Source organism: Carya illinoinensis, chromosome 6 (genome assembly GCF_018687715.1).
Source record: "Carya illinoinensis cultivar Pawnee chromosome 6, C.illinoinensisPawnee_v1, whole genome shotgun sequence".
Taxonomy (NCBI): domain Eukaryota; kingdom Viridiplantae; phylum Streptophyta; class Magnoliopsida; order Fagales; family Juglandaceae; genus Carya; species Carya illinoinensis.
The window spans coordinates 9,895,518-9,914,411 of NC_056757.1; the positions used below are offsets into that span (position 1 = coordinate 9,895,518).

The 18,894-nt window shown below is 34.6% G+C and overlaps 1 protein-coding gene across 1 annotated transcript; it reads right to left on the reverse strand.

Moving 5' to 3' along the window:
* Positions 1-6,989: 6,989 nt before the first annotated feature.
* LOC122313798 (NAD(P)H-quinone oxidoreductase subunit L, chloroplastic) lies at positions 6,990-8,277 on the reverse strand. Its single transcript, XM_043129037.1, has 5 exons — positions 8,082-8,277; positions 7,865-7,957; positions 7,665-7,772; positions 7,473-7,567; positions 6,990-7,328 (listed from the first exon to the last, which is right to left on the reverse strand). The coding sequence occupies exons 1-5, from the start codon at positions 8,211-8,213 to the stop codon at positions 7,181-7,183; spliced, it is 576 nt and encodes a 191-aa protein (XP_042984971.1). The 5' UTR covers positions 8,214-8,277; the 3' UTR covers positions 6,990-7,180.
* Positions 8,278-18,894: the final 10,617 nt, after the last annotated feature.

An 18,894-nucleotide genomic window follows, 5' to 3' on the forward strand; every position in this document is an offset into this window, starting at 1 on the left:
TTCTTGCTTTGGGCCATTAACTGGGATAATGACAAGGCTAGTTTTAAAGGTTAATTTTTTGGGCCAAAAATGGGATTTTGGCGTGCGTGGAAAAATGTGATTTTTATGGGACATGTGCATTTGCATTCTTTCATGCATATTGTTGAGTTTAATATGTTTTCATCTTGTGGCGTTTGGATCTTACTTACTTGCGGCACCATTTTGGTATTGTAGATTTTGATGCTGAAATCGAGAAGGAGGAGGAGGTTGAGCCTAAGGAGACGACTCCGCCGGAGTTTTGAGTTGGAGTTTATGCCATGTTGTTAGATTTGAAACTATATTTGTAGCTTGTAATATTTTATTATGTATGTTTTGAACGGCTTTGTATTAAACGAAGAAAAAATTCTGGTACTTAGTTATATGACTTTGTTTATCCGCTGCGTGTGTTCTTTTGCATACTTGTTGCATGTACACACATTTGGCACTCGGCGATAGGGTGGTGACCCGTGATGTCATCATCCGGACGTCTCGATTTTTCCGTGTCCCTACATGGGATTTGGGGGCGTCACATAAATAGATTACATAAAATAAATATATAATTTGATATGATTTTATAGAATCCATTAGATCTACTTTATAATAAAAGTAACTTTACAATCTGACGTACCACATTAAGCTACATCAGTTTATAGATTTACTTTTGTATGATACTTTTGTGATTAAAATATTTTTCTTTTTCAAATAGACTGCATGGAACTTACATGTTTTAAACTTCCAGAGAAGGTTCTACAAAATATTCAGTAAGGAATATGGCAATATATCTAGAAATTAACCAAGCTACTTAACAAAAATGCCTTCAAAGGTATACGCTAGTCGAAAAACCCTGGAAAAATAAAAGCCAGCCATGCACAAACTCCAATATTTTGTTTGAATTCTCCAAATTAACCATTTTTGGTGGTGTGCAACGGTGCCAATTTTGATATTGGGACAATTTTAATGCACAAAAACAAATACAACATTGTTTAAAGCAAGTCTTTTGAGGGATGAGAATTGATCTAATCTGCGTATGAAAAATAAATGTTGCATTCATTTCCATTGTCCAAATAGTATGGTTATTCTAAGACTTCTATACCACACACCGTTATGGTGACATAATTTGATTAGAATATTATTAATCTAATCTTACAATTTAATTTGTGTGGATAGTGTACTCTACATCTCAGTTTGAGAATAGAGTAACTCTTTTACTAATATTATAGGAGTTGAAGTTTCTTAGTGGATCAAACAATTTTATCAACAACCTAATAATGATGGTTAATGATAGTGATGGAGCACTACTACTCAGGCTTTTTCATCAACAACTTCTCCATTCTAAAAGAAAAAAGCAAAAAAACCCTAAAGAGGGAGGTGGGAGCCTCGGTTGCTCCCCCCTCCCTCCCTCCTTTTATTGTGTTATGGGCGTTTAGGTTTTTTAAATAAGGCTTGGGGCGGCTGTCTTATGGTGGCTTAAGGGCGTTTTCGTTGGAAGTGTCTCTCGCGCAGTAGCCTTTAGCAACCACCTCTTCTTCGGAAATCAGGTTTTGGGTTTATGCGAACGTGTGGTTGGCCTTCATAGTGGATTAAGTGTTGGATTGAGCGTCAGTTTCTCTGGGTTTCCATCAAAGATGAGAGGGACGAAGAAACTCGGATATCGGCAAGGAAAATAGCAAGGCTGTTTCAGCATGTTGGTCTCTCTGGTTTTCATTCTCGGAGCCAAACATCAGAGGAGATGGACAGAGGTGCTCTGTTTGCTGCAAGGAAAACATAGAAGATGCTCTGCTACAAACAGAAGGAGCCGCCTGCACAATGAAGCAAGATGAACACACGCCTAACTGGAATGGATGGGCTTCCTGCGCAGCGGTGGTTTGTGATGAGGCCGATGCTCATGTGGTGGTGGACTCACGGAGGTAAACGCAAGAAGGGAGAGGGGTGGCGGCGACTACAGAATATGAAGAAACCCTAAGGGCTTCCACATGCTAACTGGATGTCCTTTTGTTTAGACTAGGTGTTTAGACTGGGCCCACGTGCTATAGCCCTATTGCCAGTGTTTTTGTGATTGCCTTTTCTAAGTATTTTATCTTCTGTTTTGGTTCAATAATAAAAAAGAAATAGGCTATTGGACCAAGTGTCCATAGCATTTGAGTCCCACTCTTCCTTAGGATGTATGTGGGTGATTGTACTCCTCCTCTTTAAGAGGATGGAGTGTGGTTGTACTCCTCTTCCTTGGGAGGATGGAGTCTGTTTGTACCTCTCTTCTTTAGAAGAGAGGTCGATTACCTCTTTTTTAAGAGAGCGCTTTATTTATTGATTGTTGTCAAGAGAGAGTTTATAGAAGTTAAGACAATGTCTGTCACAAAGAAATTTGTGGTCGGAGGAGCCCCTAACAGATGTGTAGTTTAGTTGGTAATCTGGATTTTTCCTTGTATTGATTAGTCACAGATGTAACTTCAGTTTCATTGAATGAAATGAAGTCTATTTCTATAAAAAAAAATAATGATGGTTAATTATAATGCAAGAAAGAGAAAAGTGAATTCCATAACAAATGCTATTCCATATAAGAAATCCTTCCAGAAGATGAGCACCATGCATATATGGACCTACAAGAAAGTAAAAGAAGGTTAAAAATCTTGCTTCCACAACCTTCCCCTCTATGGCGATTCCTCTAGGTTTTGGAAAAGGTCAAAATCCAATAACAAGCATGAAAGGCAGAGAACCACCCAATTAATATTGAGTGGCGAGCCCCCAAAATCCAGCCTGCCCACCCCATAGGGGTAACCTAATTCTCCTGTCACCCAGGGTGGATAGGCTTAGAGCACTCTCATTGGATTATGCATATGTAAATGACATTTTTTATGAATGTAAGATGAATTTAGATATTGGCTATTCTATTTACATAAATCTCTACATTAGAATAGCCATTTTTTTATTATACAACAATAAAATAATATAAGATGAATTTGAATTTAACTATTAATATCAACTTTTTACATTAGATTATCTATTTATTTATTATATAGTAATAAATAATTAATAAATTAAAAATATTTAATTTTTTTAATTATTATTTTATTTTATTTATCATATTTTACCATTTTACCTATTATTTGTTAATTAGTAATCATATTCTAATTAAAGTATGAATTAAAAAATAATAAAGATTTAAAAAACAGTAACTATCAAAGGAGAGAGAGACTTAAAAAATAATAAAATAAAGATTTACTTGTGGAACAGTAACTATCTAATTTGATTTTATCTTTATATGTACTGTAGCTAAAAGTTAAGAAATTTGATTATAGATAATCCATTGCAAGTGGTTTTTATGTCTAATAGGTAAAAATGGACTTTAGTTTTGGATATAGATAATTCAATGAGAGTGCTCTTAGTTCCTTAAAAAACAACAACAAATGGGCGTGGGGCAAGTTGGGCTTTAGCATGCTCGCCCAATCAAGTACATACACACACACACACACACACATATATATATATATATATAAATATATCTATCTCTATTATATAAGTGGTTATCTAATAACAATTCTTGTTTTTCCGTCCATTTTTCTTATTTTTTTTTATTAATTTTTGTTGTTTTATTTAACATCGTTTGTATTGTAAATTGGTCAGAGGTCGGGTGCGTAACCGTCCAAACCAAAAGACACAAGCAAACCACCCACACCATCGTGCACCATGACAAGCTAAGAGACACGACTTCGCAGCAAGCAACTCATGTCTTCCCCATGGCAACGATGAACCATCACTTTCACAAGCTCAACCACCATCGACTCACCCAAATCAGCTATGCAACCACCCTGTCTAGCTTCCACATCGAGCTTATCCTCCATTTGACCACCAAACATCAAGGTCCATAATCTCAAACGCACGGCAACCACTAAGCAAAGTTAGTCGTGCCCAAACCCGAGAGCAACCTCCATGCAGCAGCATCATGGGCGTAGAGCTTAGTCATCCAATGTTGCCATCGTAGCACTACCGTGTATTGCTATGATCTCTCCCTTGGTCGTGATCCATGACCAAACAAACTCTGCTTTTACTATTAAAAACAGAGCAAGGCCAAAGGAAGACAACACTGGGCATGCCGAAAGCCATCACGGGATGCTGCCACCTGCATAGAAGGGACCGCCGAGCAACCACGCCACCCCAAATGGTGGAACGTATCCTCGTTGACTCTCGCTTTCTAGTTGTCGCACCCCCTAGTCACAGGACTCGGCCACCAATCTGTTGTTCCATTGCAGCCAACCTCACGTTAGCCCAGTTTCATCGCTGTTAGCTTCATTGAGCCACTTCCAGCCGCTGTACACACCACCTTCATCCCGGCTCCATCACTCTTCTTCACCACGGGTCGCTGGTTTTGGTTTCTTCATTGGGTAAGTTTTTGTGGCACTCTGTCCCCTCAAAGGGATGTCGGCTACAAGAAGATGATGCTTTGAGTTTTTATTTGTGTACACTAGGGCATAATTTTAAGTAATTTTACAATTTTTTCCTACCTCTTTTCACTATTTTACTGGTTAGCCTTTCAGAAAGCCTGCATATAATGATATTTATGTTTATGACCTTACATTTAAATGTGTTAAGTTTATCTTATTTACACAAATTGGGCATAATTTTTACAATGGGCTTGACTTTATTTTAATATGAAGACTATTACATCATTTGAAGTAGATTTAACCATAATATTTAAGTTGGGTTATTTTTACCTTGACCAGAAACTTTATTTCTCGAAAATATTTAAGAGTTCTTAGATTAAATTACTATGCATTAACTATAAATAATAGTTTACAAGAATTTTAATCTATTTTTATGGATCGAATGTTTCCACCATGTATTTTATAAACTTAGATAAATATATATCTATCTTTATTATATAAGTGGCTATCTAGCAGCAATTTTTGTTTTTCCGTCCATTTTTCTTGTAGAGAGAGATATATATATATATATATATATATATATATATATGTATTCTATTATAATAAGTATTTATCATATATGAACAATAATGAACGGTAATTTTCTTGTTTTTGTTGTATAGTTACGTTTTTTGCCCCTGAGTTACTTTTACTTTTAAACCAATAAAAAACTTTGTTTTTACTTTTACGTTTTTGCCCCTTGATCGTTTAATACCATAAGTATTAATTGCTAATTAAAATACATGCATGCAAAGCGTAAGAATTAATGTATAAGCACAAAGATCGTATGATCAAGATGTGCTAACTGATATTTTTATTTTTCTATATACGTGGATCGATCGAAACATATATATATATATATATAAATTGCTATCACATTAATTATTAATTACTTTGTGATATAAAACATGTAGTAACAAAAACAGTTTCAAAATGCTTACTAAAATAGTTCCCATATCATAAAAGCAAATTAAAAAAAGAAAAGAAGGAAAAAAAAAGCTACTTACACATTAGTAAACAATTTTTCTACTTTGTAACATTTCATCTCTATATGGTACTCATTTACATTTGTAAAAAGAAAAAGAAAAAAAAAAAGAGGCCAGAAAAAGAAGACGAGAGAAAAATAATAATAATCCGAGCGTATATATATAATGTTGTATATTTGATTTTAAAATAAAATAAATTTAACTACTGACGTAGATTAACCATTGTGACATCTGGCCAGAATATACCTATTGAAAAATATTATATTTCACTAATTTATCATAATCTAAAGATATTTTCTAAAATTTACTTTTTTATACATTAAATTATGCCTTAATTAATTTTTTTTGGGTAAAAAATCATATTTTTTTAATTAAAAACATTACCTCACCCAACTAAACAAATCTATTTTGTGTGTTGCTCCAATCTAGTATATATGTGTGTATTATAAAAGAAGACTAAACTTAAATCATTTCTCTTCTTCTCCCCTTGTCCCAAGGCTACAGCCACCCGAGTCTACTAGCATGAGCCTCCAGCGGCGGCTGTATAGCCCCCCATACCGGATACTCCAATCAGGAAACCAACACTTCATTTAAGGATAAAGACTACTGAGAGGACACAGTATTCCAAAGCCTAGTCGCTTACACCTCAGTTATGGGAATGGGAGATACTTGTTGGGGGATAAAGTAAAGCCCACAATAAAACCCATTACAAATAATATAACAAAATTTCAAAGAAAGTTTTGCTGCAAAGAAAGTTTTAGACTTATGTGAATAGGGAGGTGAGATAAAATTTGTTTAAAATTTTTTTATAATTTTTTTTAAACACTATTAAATACAAAGTATTTTTTAATTTCAGATTTTTAATTTTTTATCTAATTATTTTATTCAAATACAAAAAATAATTTAACTTTTCTAAACTTCAAAACAAAACACAAAAAGTAATATAAATTTTTTAAATTTTAAAACAAAAATAATATTAAAAAATCATATTCAAACAATTGTTTAACTTATAATATTTTTATTCAACTTTTTCTTTCTCATTTCTCAAAACCTAATAAAATATATTAACTCAAACAATTTCACTATTATTCACAAATTATTTCATTACTACTAACATAATTCTAATCTTATCTCACTACTCAAACATAATTTAAGTAACTAATTAAATCCAAAACTTTATTTCTATTAAATTTTCTCTCAACAAAAGGAAAATGAACTAACTTAATCATCGTAGTGCACCCGATCCTCCGAAAGAGAACGGATTCTAGTTATAGTTTCTGTATTTTGCAGGGAACTTCTTCCCCTGTCCTATTATGCAAAAAATTACATAAGTAGTTTGCATGGAAAATGGCTCCATTTGGGTACCGAGAAAATTTCATTACTATTCATTATTTTATTATTACTTTTTATTGTTATTCACTACTATTTAATATTTTATCATTACTTTTTTACTACTATTCATAAGATATATGAGATCATCTCACTATCCAAATGCAACCTTAATTCTCATCTCTCTCTCCTCTCCTTGGTACCAACTAACTCAAAAAAAATTGGAAATAAAAAGATATAACTAATAGCTCCCATATTTGCTTAGGTCCTTTGAGTAGGAAGCAAATTAAGCAAGTTGATTGAAAACAAAGTTTGTATAAAAAATTACAACAAGTTTCCCATATTTTTTCTCACTATTACAGCAAAGTTTCAAGAATTCCAATTTCTTGGTTTCTGGTATGATGCAGACAAAGCTCTGTTTCCTTTATCTCATGCATAATCTTCGGGTTCAGCATACGGGTACTTCAAATAGTCATTTTTAATTTTTGCAGGATCCTGTGGTGTAGACCAAGGATATTTCATGGATGGATCCCTTGGAAATTTCCTGAAGTTCAAAAAGGGTGCCCAAAGTAGCACGCTGCACAACAGACGATGATCAATAACATAAGTGAATTGAACTTTTAAAATGCTACTTAAAATCCTTGAATCTAATGAGCTCAACAATAATATTATCATGATCTGTTTGTTTCACTTAAAATGGGAGTGGAAAATAGCATCTCACCCTGGAAAGAATATGAAGACAAACATAAACTGAAAATACATCTCCAAGAGATTTCTTCTGTACCATCTTATCCTAAGCCAGTTCAGAATGATCGGCTGCAGTCCACCATAACATAATACCACAAATTTCAAGCTCCAATATTGCAAAAAAATTCATGGAAACAGAAATAGAAAATCTTCCACATTCACTTACTGGCATGACAATGAAGTACCCAAATGCCACGATTCCCAATTGTATCAAAGTCGAAGTAAGATCATGATCTTCGTTCACTCCAGTAACAGCAAAAGCTGGCTGCTCAACCTGTCAAGACAATTTCCATTTAAAAGTGTAACTCAAGAAAACAAACTGTTATGGAAATCTATATACTGATCATGAGATAAGAGTACTCTTACGGCTGCTAAAAGGGCCCCAACTTGAATTGCCAAAGAGGCTTTCTTTAGACTGAACTCGTGGAAGAGCTTCTGGTACTTAATGCATGCAGGTGTCTGATATTGAACATAAGGGGCTGTGAAATTCATGCGTATACACATAGAATCACCGAAAAAAAACTCTTAACATGTAGGAAAAAATCGAAAAGAACTGACTATTGAGAAGAAGGAAAAAGTGTACCTTCCTGAAGGGCTTGTCATTGTGCGATGGTTTGTGTTTAGCAGTGGTGAAAAGAGAAGGAGATTTGCAGTGAGACGGGGAGAAAGGAGGTGGTCGAGCTTTGGGAATTTGGAAGCTCAAAGTGCAGCTCATTTTAGAGCGCTACGTTCTGTGTGTGTTTTCCTTATCTTTTTCAGTTTACTTCATGGCACAGAATTAATGCCTGACAAGAGTTTTCTCAAATATTTAGAAAATCCTACGTGGCAACTAAGGTTCATCTATGACCACACCTGATATGGTTGATTGGGCTTTCGAGTTTGAAGGATCATTTACCCTACTTTTATGTCTAATTTTTTATTTTCTTTTTTTCTAAGCATAATATTGATATAGAAATATTACAACAATAGTACCAAATGTTTGAAGGGGGTTCTTGCCAATGTCAATACACAAAATACATCTTGGAAGATTATATAAAGGTATGCAACTATGCAACCAAAAGCTAAGTTGGTTGTTGCATATGGCGTTATGAGTGCTCACGTCGATTTTAATATTGATGAAATTTTTTAATGCTCAAATCTTTCGAAGTGTGTAAGATTTGATGGATATCATCAAGAATTTTACTACATACAAGCAAAGTCGCGTACTAATCTGTGTATCAATACTGATTCTTTCATACTTAAAATTTAAATTAGCACTATTTTTAATAAAATTTACTTTTTGATCAATCACAATAAATTGGTGCACATATTAGTGCACAATTGTGCTTGCAACTAGATTTTTCCTATCATCAATAATTGGAGTTATATGTGATCTTGGTGATGAAGTTTCCCCTTTGATGGCCGAGATAACCAACTGAGCATCACCTTCCAAAATGAAAGGACTTTTTTTTATAGGTGTTATGCAATTTTTGTTGCGAGCAAGGCCAAAGAGGCTTATGGAATAACTGGATTTGTGGATTGAATTTTTTATGTCCATCTTTTCAATATCTTACCTTTTAGTCACAACCTATTGCTAAAGACATTAAATAAGTCTCTCACTGAAACATCAAAAGAAATACTCAACTGGTTCCTAAGTGGAGGTTACCAATTTAGTATTGTTTGAGATTTTAATTTTTCTTTCTATGCCTATAGATATGCTTGGTGGGAGATTTCTAATTGTTCATTTACCTTTCTTAGAGATAATATTGATTGATTATGGACTATATCATTTTGTTTTCTCTAGTTAAAGTTTAACATTAAAACAACATATATTTGGAATGGGTGTTTTTCCTTTGAATTTATCCCATAATAGCATCTGAGTTAAAAATAATCAATATCCACTCCTACATTGAGTTTATCGGCAATAATGTGAGATTTAAGGGCCAACTGCTTTGGTTCCATAATATCTTGGTGATTGGACATTCAATGAAAAGATGGAACATGGTTTCTTCATATTTATTGCACAGTAGACAAATGTTTGAAGGGAGGTTTGTAATGACGTTTTTCATTCCTCCCCTAGTGGGAATAATGCTCCAAATGATTTTCTAAATTAGTAACTTATGGTGGTCATGGATTTTCAAGTGCCAAAGTTTTTTCAGTGTCGTGTTCGGAAAATTTGGCAATGGTAAATTGGAATTTTTTGCTACTATATGGTAAGATGTTTTAATAGAGAATTTACCATTGTGACTTGGTACCCAAATCAAGAAGTCCATTCTTTGATTATTCTGAGGAAGATGAATTTTTTGGATTTTTGTGATGCTTTCTTACTCAAAAAGAGTTATCATTTCTAGTTATTCCATGAATGAGTGTTAGGTATAATCAGATCAGAGACCTTCAGATAAGTCTGAGTCTCATTAACTTGATCGAGAGGTTTTGATGTGAAATTTTCTATTGTCAGAATCCAGGGTTTTGACCACACATTGACAAATAGCCAATTGAATATTTGAGACCATATGTCTTTTTAGAGTAGCTCTCTTGTCTTGAGATTCTTTTCCATAACCATACAGTCAGTTTTGATATTGCCTTCCATAAGGTTGATGTGTTATGGTAATTTGCCATTAGAAGAGAAAGCCACAAACTTGGATTTGCTTGACTCACTTCTCATCCCATTTTAGCTGATAAAGCTAAATTCATATTTTTCATTGATCTCAAACCAAGTCCGCCTACATTTTTTGATTGACAAATAGATTTCCAAGATTTCAAAGTCAAATTATGCTTTTGTTCTTTGGCGAAGTCTCACCAAAAATTTTTAAAACTTGTTTCAAAGATTTGTAAACTGATTTTGGCAATAGGTGCATTGACATTTGGTATGAAAGAATTGTGCTTGCCACTATTTTGATTAGCATGGTTCTTCCTACTTGTAAGAGAAGCTTTGATTTCCAATCCTCAAGTTTTATTTATTTATTTTTACAGTAGCTCCTTGTAACTATCTTTTTTTGCTCTCTCAAATGAGGTTGGAAGCCCTAAGTACTTCATTCTGGATTATGATAGCTTGTATAGCATTTTCAAAAAAATTGCAGTTCTGGTGGCATGGTTAGTATTTCTTGTGATGTAAATTGAGGAATTGTTTTGGTTAATTCTTTGTCGTGACCAATCTTGATATTTCCCCATATTGTTAATGACTCTTGAGCATTTTTCAAGCATTTTTTTTGGTTGACTTTTTCAAAAATGATCAAATTATCTGCAAATAAAATGTATGATATTGGAGGACTATTTTAGCTTAACTGGGTACATTCAAAGTTGCCTTGTACTTCCAATCTGGCTATTAGTATGGATAACACCTCCTTGCATAATATGAAGATAAAAAGTGATATGACGTCACCTTATCTAATGAAAAATCTTCTGGGTGAGCCATTTATAAGGATTGAGAAAGAAGTTGTTGTGACACATTTATAAGAATTTATCCACCCACTATTATAATTCAACACTTTAATCACTACAAATAAGAAATCCCACTATGTAGTTGCCTTGTCTAGCTTAATTGCCATTTGACCCTTTATCTCCTTTTTTTTTTTTTTGTGAGGTGATGAAACAACGCATGGGCAATCAAAGTATTTTCCTTAATGTTGTGGTCTGGAACAAAAGTCGTTTGAAGGGGAGAAATAATGCGAGGCAAAGTGGTCTTAAGGTGATTGAACATGATTTTGGTGATGACGTTGGTCAAGCTGATTGGTCGGAAATCTTGTGGTGAACTTGGATTTGTGATTTTTGGAATGAGTGCTATATTTGTATGGTTCATCTGTCTCCAAAGTTTGCAATTCTCAAAAAAATTTGTACTGCAGCTAGTACTTCTCTTTTGATGATGATCTAGCAGTGTTTACAGAAGAGAGCAGTCATTCCATTTGACCCCAGTGCTTTGTGGTTTGAGATTTGTTTTAAAAGCAGCATAGATTTCTTCCTCGTTTGGCATTGCATTTAGAAAATCATTTTCCTGATCCATGATTTATTTTTCCAAAAGACTTTTTAATGCTTCTGAAATAACTGGGTTTGAGGACGTATATATAGATTGAAAATATTTTATGAACAAGGATTCAATAATTGGTCCATTGTCCAATTACCTGGGTCCAAATTGATGGAGTCAATCCTGTTATTACATCTTCAGATGGTAGTTGAGAGATGGTATAATTTGGTATTGAGATTCGATGAGGTTAACCAAGAAATTTGGGATTTCTATCGCCACAATGTTTCTTCATGCTTCCGTTGTTCCTAGAGATTTTGTTGGAGCTGTTTTTCTCTTATCAGGTTCTATTGAGTTGGTGAATTGCACTGAATATCAATGAGTTCATTTTTTGTTTGCTGGATATGGACTTGAATTTTTCCAAAATGAACTTTTTCCAATGTTTGAGGGCATCTTTAATAGCCTTGATTTTTTTTGCAAAGTATAACGTTGGGTTCCCAACAAATTGCTTGCTCCAAGCTTCTAGAATTATTATTTAACTTCATGGCTCGTGTATCCAAAATTATTCAAATTTGAAAAAGAAAGAATGTTGTTGGTAATTTGTTATATTGAGTAGAAGTGGGTGATGATCCAATGTTGAAGAGGTCAAGTGCTGCAGTGTAGTGTTTGGAAATAATAGTCTCTATTGAGGATTTGCTATTCCACAATCTAATCTTTCTTATTAATGCATTGCCCTGTCTTTTGTTGATACATGTAAAGGAGGGGCAAGTGAATCTGATGTCAATTAGGCCATGTGTTTCCATAAGATTTTTCAATCCACCAATTGAAGAGGATGTGATGGTTGCCCATCAAATTTTTCTGATTGGTTTAAGAGGTCATTGAAATCTCCTATACAACAACATGGACCTGAGAAAGCTTTGAATGTAGAGTCCAACAATTTCCATAAGCTCACTTTATGATGTCATTGAGCTGAGGCATAAACATATGTGACTAGCCAATGATGGTTAAGAGGATCAGAGTAAATCAAAATAGATATTACATTCATATTAATATGTATAGATTCAACATCTACACCTGAACACCATAATAGCCAAATGCCTCCCTTTTTTTCGAAGCTGTGAAATTTATAAAATAATGGAAACCAAGACTATTCACAATAGATAAGGTGCATTCTACAGGCACCATGGTTTCCAACAAAAATATGATATCTGGATTAAATTTCCTAATATTAGTCTTTGATAAAGGGTTAGAATTGCATAATTAAGTTGTTTAAATGAGTGATTTATTTTATCAAATAAAAATTGAACACTTAATTATGCATCAAATTCTCATATTGAATGTCAAATTAATTGATGCCAATATTTTTGCACATCAAAATCTCATATTTGCCCTTGAAATACTTAAACTATAATATCATTTCATTTATATATTGTATGACATTTATGGAAGGAAAGAAAGAATGAGACCTATGAGAAAATAGAGAAGTTAATTATGGATTTATGGAATCTCATCTAATAGAGATCAAATGCAACATCATTCGGATCACACCAACTCACACATGAAGAAAGAAAATCACATGGACATCAACCACTCATTCGGACACCATGCAGTGGACTCACACATGCAAACATGCAGACCATTCGGACACATGCAGGATCACATGCACACATGCAGAAAAGTGCAAACACATTCGGACTCACACATGCATGCACACATGTACACATGCAGACCAGCTCACACATGCAGGACAGCAGCCACTCACACATGCAATGCACATGCAGAACGAAACTCACACGGACACCATGCAGCGGATCAACACATGCAAACATGCAGCTGACAGCAACCACTCATTCGGACACAGCACTTGCAGAAAACTCACACGTGCAGCAGCAGCAGATTTGTTCTTTCTTTTTTGAGTAGCTGGACGTGCAGCAGGAGATCAATAGCCTCACTCGGACAGCACTCATTCGAACTCTCACACATGCAGACCCGCAGAACAAGCACAGCAGACAGCACACTTGGAAAGCAGCACGTTGCAGACACTCGGACAGCAGCAGAATTATTTCTCTCTTCCTTTCCGGAAGTTGAATGTGCAGTAGCAGAGAGTTTATTACCTTCTTTCTTTTGTTTTAGAAGCTGGAGCAGCAGGAGATCACATGGGATCATGGAAGGCAAGCTGTTCATTTCAGCTTTCTTGCTTCTGCACATGAAAGGTCACCACGGCATCACATGTACAGCTCACAAACACACGGCTATAAAATGAAAGAAGGCTGAAATGCTATGGAGTGTGGGGGGGGGGGGGGGGTAGCTTAGCTTGTATTTTTATTTTCATAGCTTTACTTTCTTTCTGTTTTTTTGTTCTTCCAGACATTTTCTTTCTCTTTCGTTAGTAGTAGGCAGCTTGCTTGTCTTACTGGAGTTGTCTTCATTTAGACGCAGTAGGTGGCAAGACGGCAGCCGGCTGGTTTTGCCTTACAGACATTAATATCAACTTTGCTTTTCGTTTAGATGCTAGCAGTAGAGTAGTCATTATTTTTATTTTCTTTCTTCTTCGTTTAAGACAGAAGCAGCTGGTTTGAATTTTATACATTAGTTTTTCTTGCTTTTGTTTTGAGTCCTTCAGCGTAGCAGTAGTCTTGAATTTTAATTTCTTTTCCTTTTCCTGTTAGACACAAGGCGGCAGAGTAGAGGTTTTTAGTTTGTATTTTTTTTCGTTCAGACAGAGAACAGGGGCGGAAGCTCCCATTTCGGCTGGTTATTGTTTTATTTTGTTGATATTTTCATGTTCCAGATTTTAGGCATTTTATATTTTTACAGTTTTTGCTTTCTATGCAACTTGTTCTTTGGTTTCCTCTCTTTGTTTACTTGTTTCTTATTTATTTTACTTCAGCTTTCAATAAATTCACAAGTTTTAGACGGAAGCAGCAGAGTTGGTTTTATTCAGTTTTTCTTTTTCGTTTAGACGCTAGGAAGTAGGAGAGTCTTTAGCTTTTGTTTTCTTACTTTACATTGAGTAGCAGGAGGAGGCTGGTTTCTTTTTCTTTTCTTCTTAGCTCTTTCGTTTGGCGTCTTAAGGTGGCAGTTTCATTTTAGTTTTCTTAGTTTATTTATTTATTTAGTCTCGTTTGTTTTATTTCTTTGAGTTGATATTTTATAGACTATTTATTTTTCATTCTAGGGTTTATTAGTTAGTATTTTCTTAGTTTTTGATATGACTTTAATTAGATTAATTTTTACAGCTAGAAACGTCATGTGTAGCTAATTTTAGAAACTTGGGTTGTGAAATGGGACGTGATTTGTTTTGGATTCTAGATCGATGCAATATTTTATGGTTGAATGTTGATTTCACTAAGTTACTAATTGGATTTAAATTGAAAATAGATTGAAGATCTTGCTCTTGTTTTGTTGTTGACGTAAGGCACAACAAAAGTTTGAGAATTATCAAGGCTTCTCTCGATTGTTTGTTAATGTGTGTTCGGCTAGTAAAATAGAAAATCCCTTAGGAAAATATTGCAAAAACTTGAGTTTAGCCTTTAATCTTCCAATTATCAATGCCTTGATTGGGTTGTTAATCGAGAAAATTATCTAGAATCCAAAATAAAGAGAGTCTCAGACCCAACCCAAGTGTTTGTTAATTTTCCTTTTTGATTAGAAACTCTAATTTCAACTTCAATTATCTTCTTGCATTGCATTTGGATTTTATTTTCATCTCTCATACTTGATTCATTTGTTATTCACAAATCTCTTATACGCTTTGATAACCCATTGTCCCTGTGAAATACGATCCTGGACTTATCCTTGATACAACTTGACACTTCTACACTTAGAAGCACATTCGACCACGAGTCAGTCTTTAAATTTCTAATTGCCTTGGGTCGACAAGTCCCCTGCAATTCCATACTATTTTCTTCATGGAGCTGGTGGAGGTAGTGTTGAGCTCGCCTCATCAGTTGTTTTTTATTTTTCGATGACTACATATGGTGTTGCCATGTGATATGGATTAAATTGAATTGCTCCTTAGATTTTGTGATTTTTTCCGAAGCACTAAAGTGCATTTCGAGAAGCATGACCATATGAGTTTGCTCTTTAGATATGGAATTTAGGTCATTTTCCACATAAAAATTGAATGGATTTTTGGTAAGATTCTTTTGCAGCTTTTTTTCGATGGTTGGATATCTTCTTGTGTATGATGAGTGATTAGTCTCTTGAGTATTTTTTCTAAGTTAGAGAGGTCTATTTGGAAAGCTTCGTGGACTTTGGTGGACTACTCAGAGATATTGCAGCATCAGTTTTGCAATTCAAAGATAAATCAATCACTGTAGGGCCATGGCTTTGTATGTACAGTGGGCTTAAGGAGTGGTGACTGCTTGACTATAATTGAAGTGATGATGGGTCTGATTGCTTAGGTAGGGTTCTTGAATGGCTAGACCTGGGTAGGTGGATATGGGCTCGCTTGTATCAGTTGAGAAAGTCTTTTTATTGTATTTTGCTTGTTGTGCTTTGTAGCCTACCACTGCAACTTGCAGCTACTTCCATTAGGAGCACCAGACAACCTTGTTTCGTAAAAGAGTGAAATGAAATTCTTTGTTGCACTAAATCAGTTGAAGATTGGTATGAATAATGAGACGTCATTGGAGTGGTCTGAGAGCTTGGATTGACTGATAGGAAGGAATTCATAGGGAAGATATTAAAGTCTGCTCTAATTGGGATTGAAGGGTTTGTAGCCTACCACTACAACTTGCAACTATTTTCATTGGGAGCGCCAGACAGCCTTGTTTCATAAAGAGTGAAATGAAATTCTTTGTTGCACTAAATCAGTTAGAGATTGGTATGAATAATTACTCCATTGGAGTGGTCTGAGAGCTTGGATTGACTGATAGGAAGGAATTCACAGGGAAGATATTAAAGTCTACTCTAACTGGGATTGAAGGGTTAGGTCGTAAGAAATTAATTCCTACTGGAGATTGCTTAACAGTATCTTGCCACCATGGAACGGTTGGAAGCTCGTTGGTTTTGCTGAGATGTGTTGGACACCCAAGTGATGTGCCGATGCTGATCTTGGGAAGACTTCACAAATAAGAGCCAATCTTGGAGATTGCTAACGCCGACGCCAATATTTTCACAGGTGAGGGCCAACGTTTTTTCCCCTTCCTCATGAGTTTTTGCCCCTATTTTGTTTCTTTCCTTTTACACTTTGAGAGAATTTTCCTGAATGTTGGTCTTGTGCCTGCAATTCAGTCAATACAAGGGTCAAGGTGATCTAAGAGCTTGGATTTTGAGATGGGTTGTCAATCTAGTTTGAATTTGGCTATGTGATTGGTTAGGATTTCTATGGGGGCTAATTTATTATTAAGTAAGGGTTATCTACTCATAACCATGAGCCGAATCACAAGTGGCTAGGGATAATTTTTAGGAGAGTGTAGAAAATCTGTGAGTGGCCTAGTCTCACACATGCATAGTAGAAATCAGACAATCTATCATACTTAAAGGAAACCTATGTGTCTATGTTATTATCTCTAGGAAGGCAGAAGCCTTGTTTTATTGGTTTTGTAATGTCAATTTCTACTTTTATTCTCATCAATTTTCTGCATGCTATTCCAAATTGAGGGTCTTCTTCCACTTCTAATAGGTTGTCCAGAGCCTTTCCAAAGTTTGTTGCATTGTCAAAAGTCATGTGATCCACTGTAAGTTCATGTATTTACATGTAGAAAGCTTAATGGTTCAATCTTATCTCTTGCCATGTAGATCCTAGAGGACACAAGTAGAGAATGAGCAGATGCCCTTTGAAGTTCCATGGAGCTTGGTTAAGGACCCTGTGTTTATCTTGAGCTGACTGGAAATTGAAAAGAAAGAGGTTTGCTTATAAGTCTTCTATGAGGGGTTTCTATATAAAACTCCATGTTGCTTTGATGCTTGATGCTTGCATGTATTGCAAATTTATTCAATGGACGAGTAGCTACAAGTCATCCAACCAGTGCAAGCTCAGTAGTTTTTTCATCTACTTTAATAATTGGTACTAAGTTGAGTTCTTTCCAGGAAAGAGCTTCTATTTGTTGGATCAGTGAGTCTATTTTCATAAATTGCAATTCTATTTATGAAGATATTTGTTTGTATTTCGTTTAGGAAAGGGTTGAATACTCCATGAAGGAGTGGAAAGTCACTGGAGGGTGAAAAGAGACTCTAGAAAGAGAGTAGAAACATCATAGATTTTGTAGTACTTGCCATTTTGATTAATTTTACAGTTTAGCCACAAAAGCAATGCTACTTTTTATATTTTATTGGTATCGGGTGTTTGAGAACATCGTTTAGATTAATATTGGTGGTACACACTCTTACACAATGAATGTTTTGCAAACGTTTCAAATAATTCAAAGAGAAATTTTCTGAATAATGACCTAATAAAATAAGAGTAATAATATATACAAACCTTAAATGCACAAATCTCACGCAAATCCTTTATAGAAAAGTATACTGCCCTCCCCCCCCCCCCCCCGGGGCAAACATTTCAAATAATTCAAAAAGAAATTTTCCGCATAATGACTTAATAAAATATACAAACCTCAAATGCACAGATCTCACGCAAATCCTTTGTAGAAAAGTATATCCCCCCTTCTCCAAACACCATAAAAAAATTGTGTGAAAAGCTCATTCTTTTTCTTAGTGGAGCCCATCTTTTTTTTTTATTATTTATAAAATACTTGCACAGGACTTTTTAAGCTTTGACCTAACATTACTCATTAATAAGAAAATTTGTAGTGTGACAATCACTGTACATCTAGATTTTCACTTCGATAGTCACTATAGCGAATATCAAACTTCTGGTTGGGTGTACTACTTTTCTTCCTCTAAGAGCACTAACATTGGATTAGTCGAATGTTAGTATTTGTGTATATTTGCATCATTTGTCTTAAAAACAAAGTTTTGAAATCCGTTTCGGAGACCATTCCGGTTGAATCACTGGAACGGAAAATTTCGGTATCGGTACGTTTTGGTGTACCGTTTCGGGATTAATTATATATTATATATAAATATTTATATGTATATATAAACTAATAATTAATAAAATAAATACATATATATGTAAGTGTGTGATATGTATATGTGTATATATATAGAAGAATTAAAGATTTATAAAATGAATATATATTGAAAACAATCACAAACTTGAGTTAAGACACAAAAATAAAGGAAAAAAATTAAAGAATAGACAGATTATTAAAAGTAACAATACCTCTAGTACACGGAAATGGGTATTTGAATTCTAAAAGTACAATTTTATTCATTATTTTTCAACTTATTTACAAGAGAGCTTTTTTTTTTTTTTTTTTTCCCTACCGGAATTTGACCCGGAATGGAATAGATACCTATCCCATTCCGGTCACTATTTCGGCACGAAAAATTCCGGCCATTCCGACTGGAACGGAACAATTTTCAAAACATTGCTTAAAAATGCATTTAT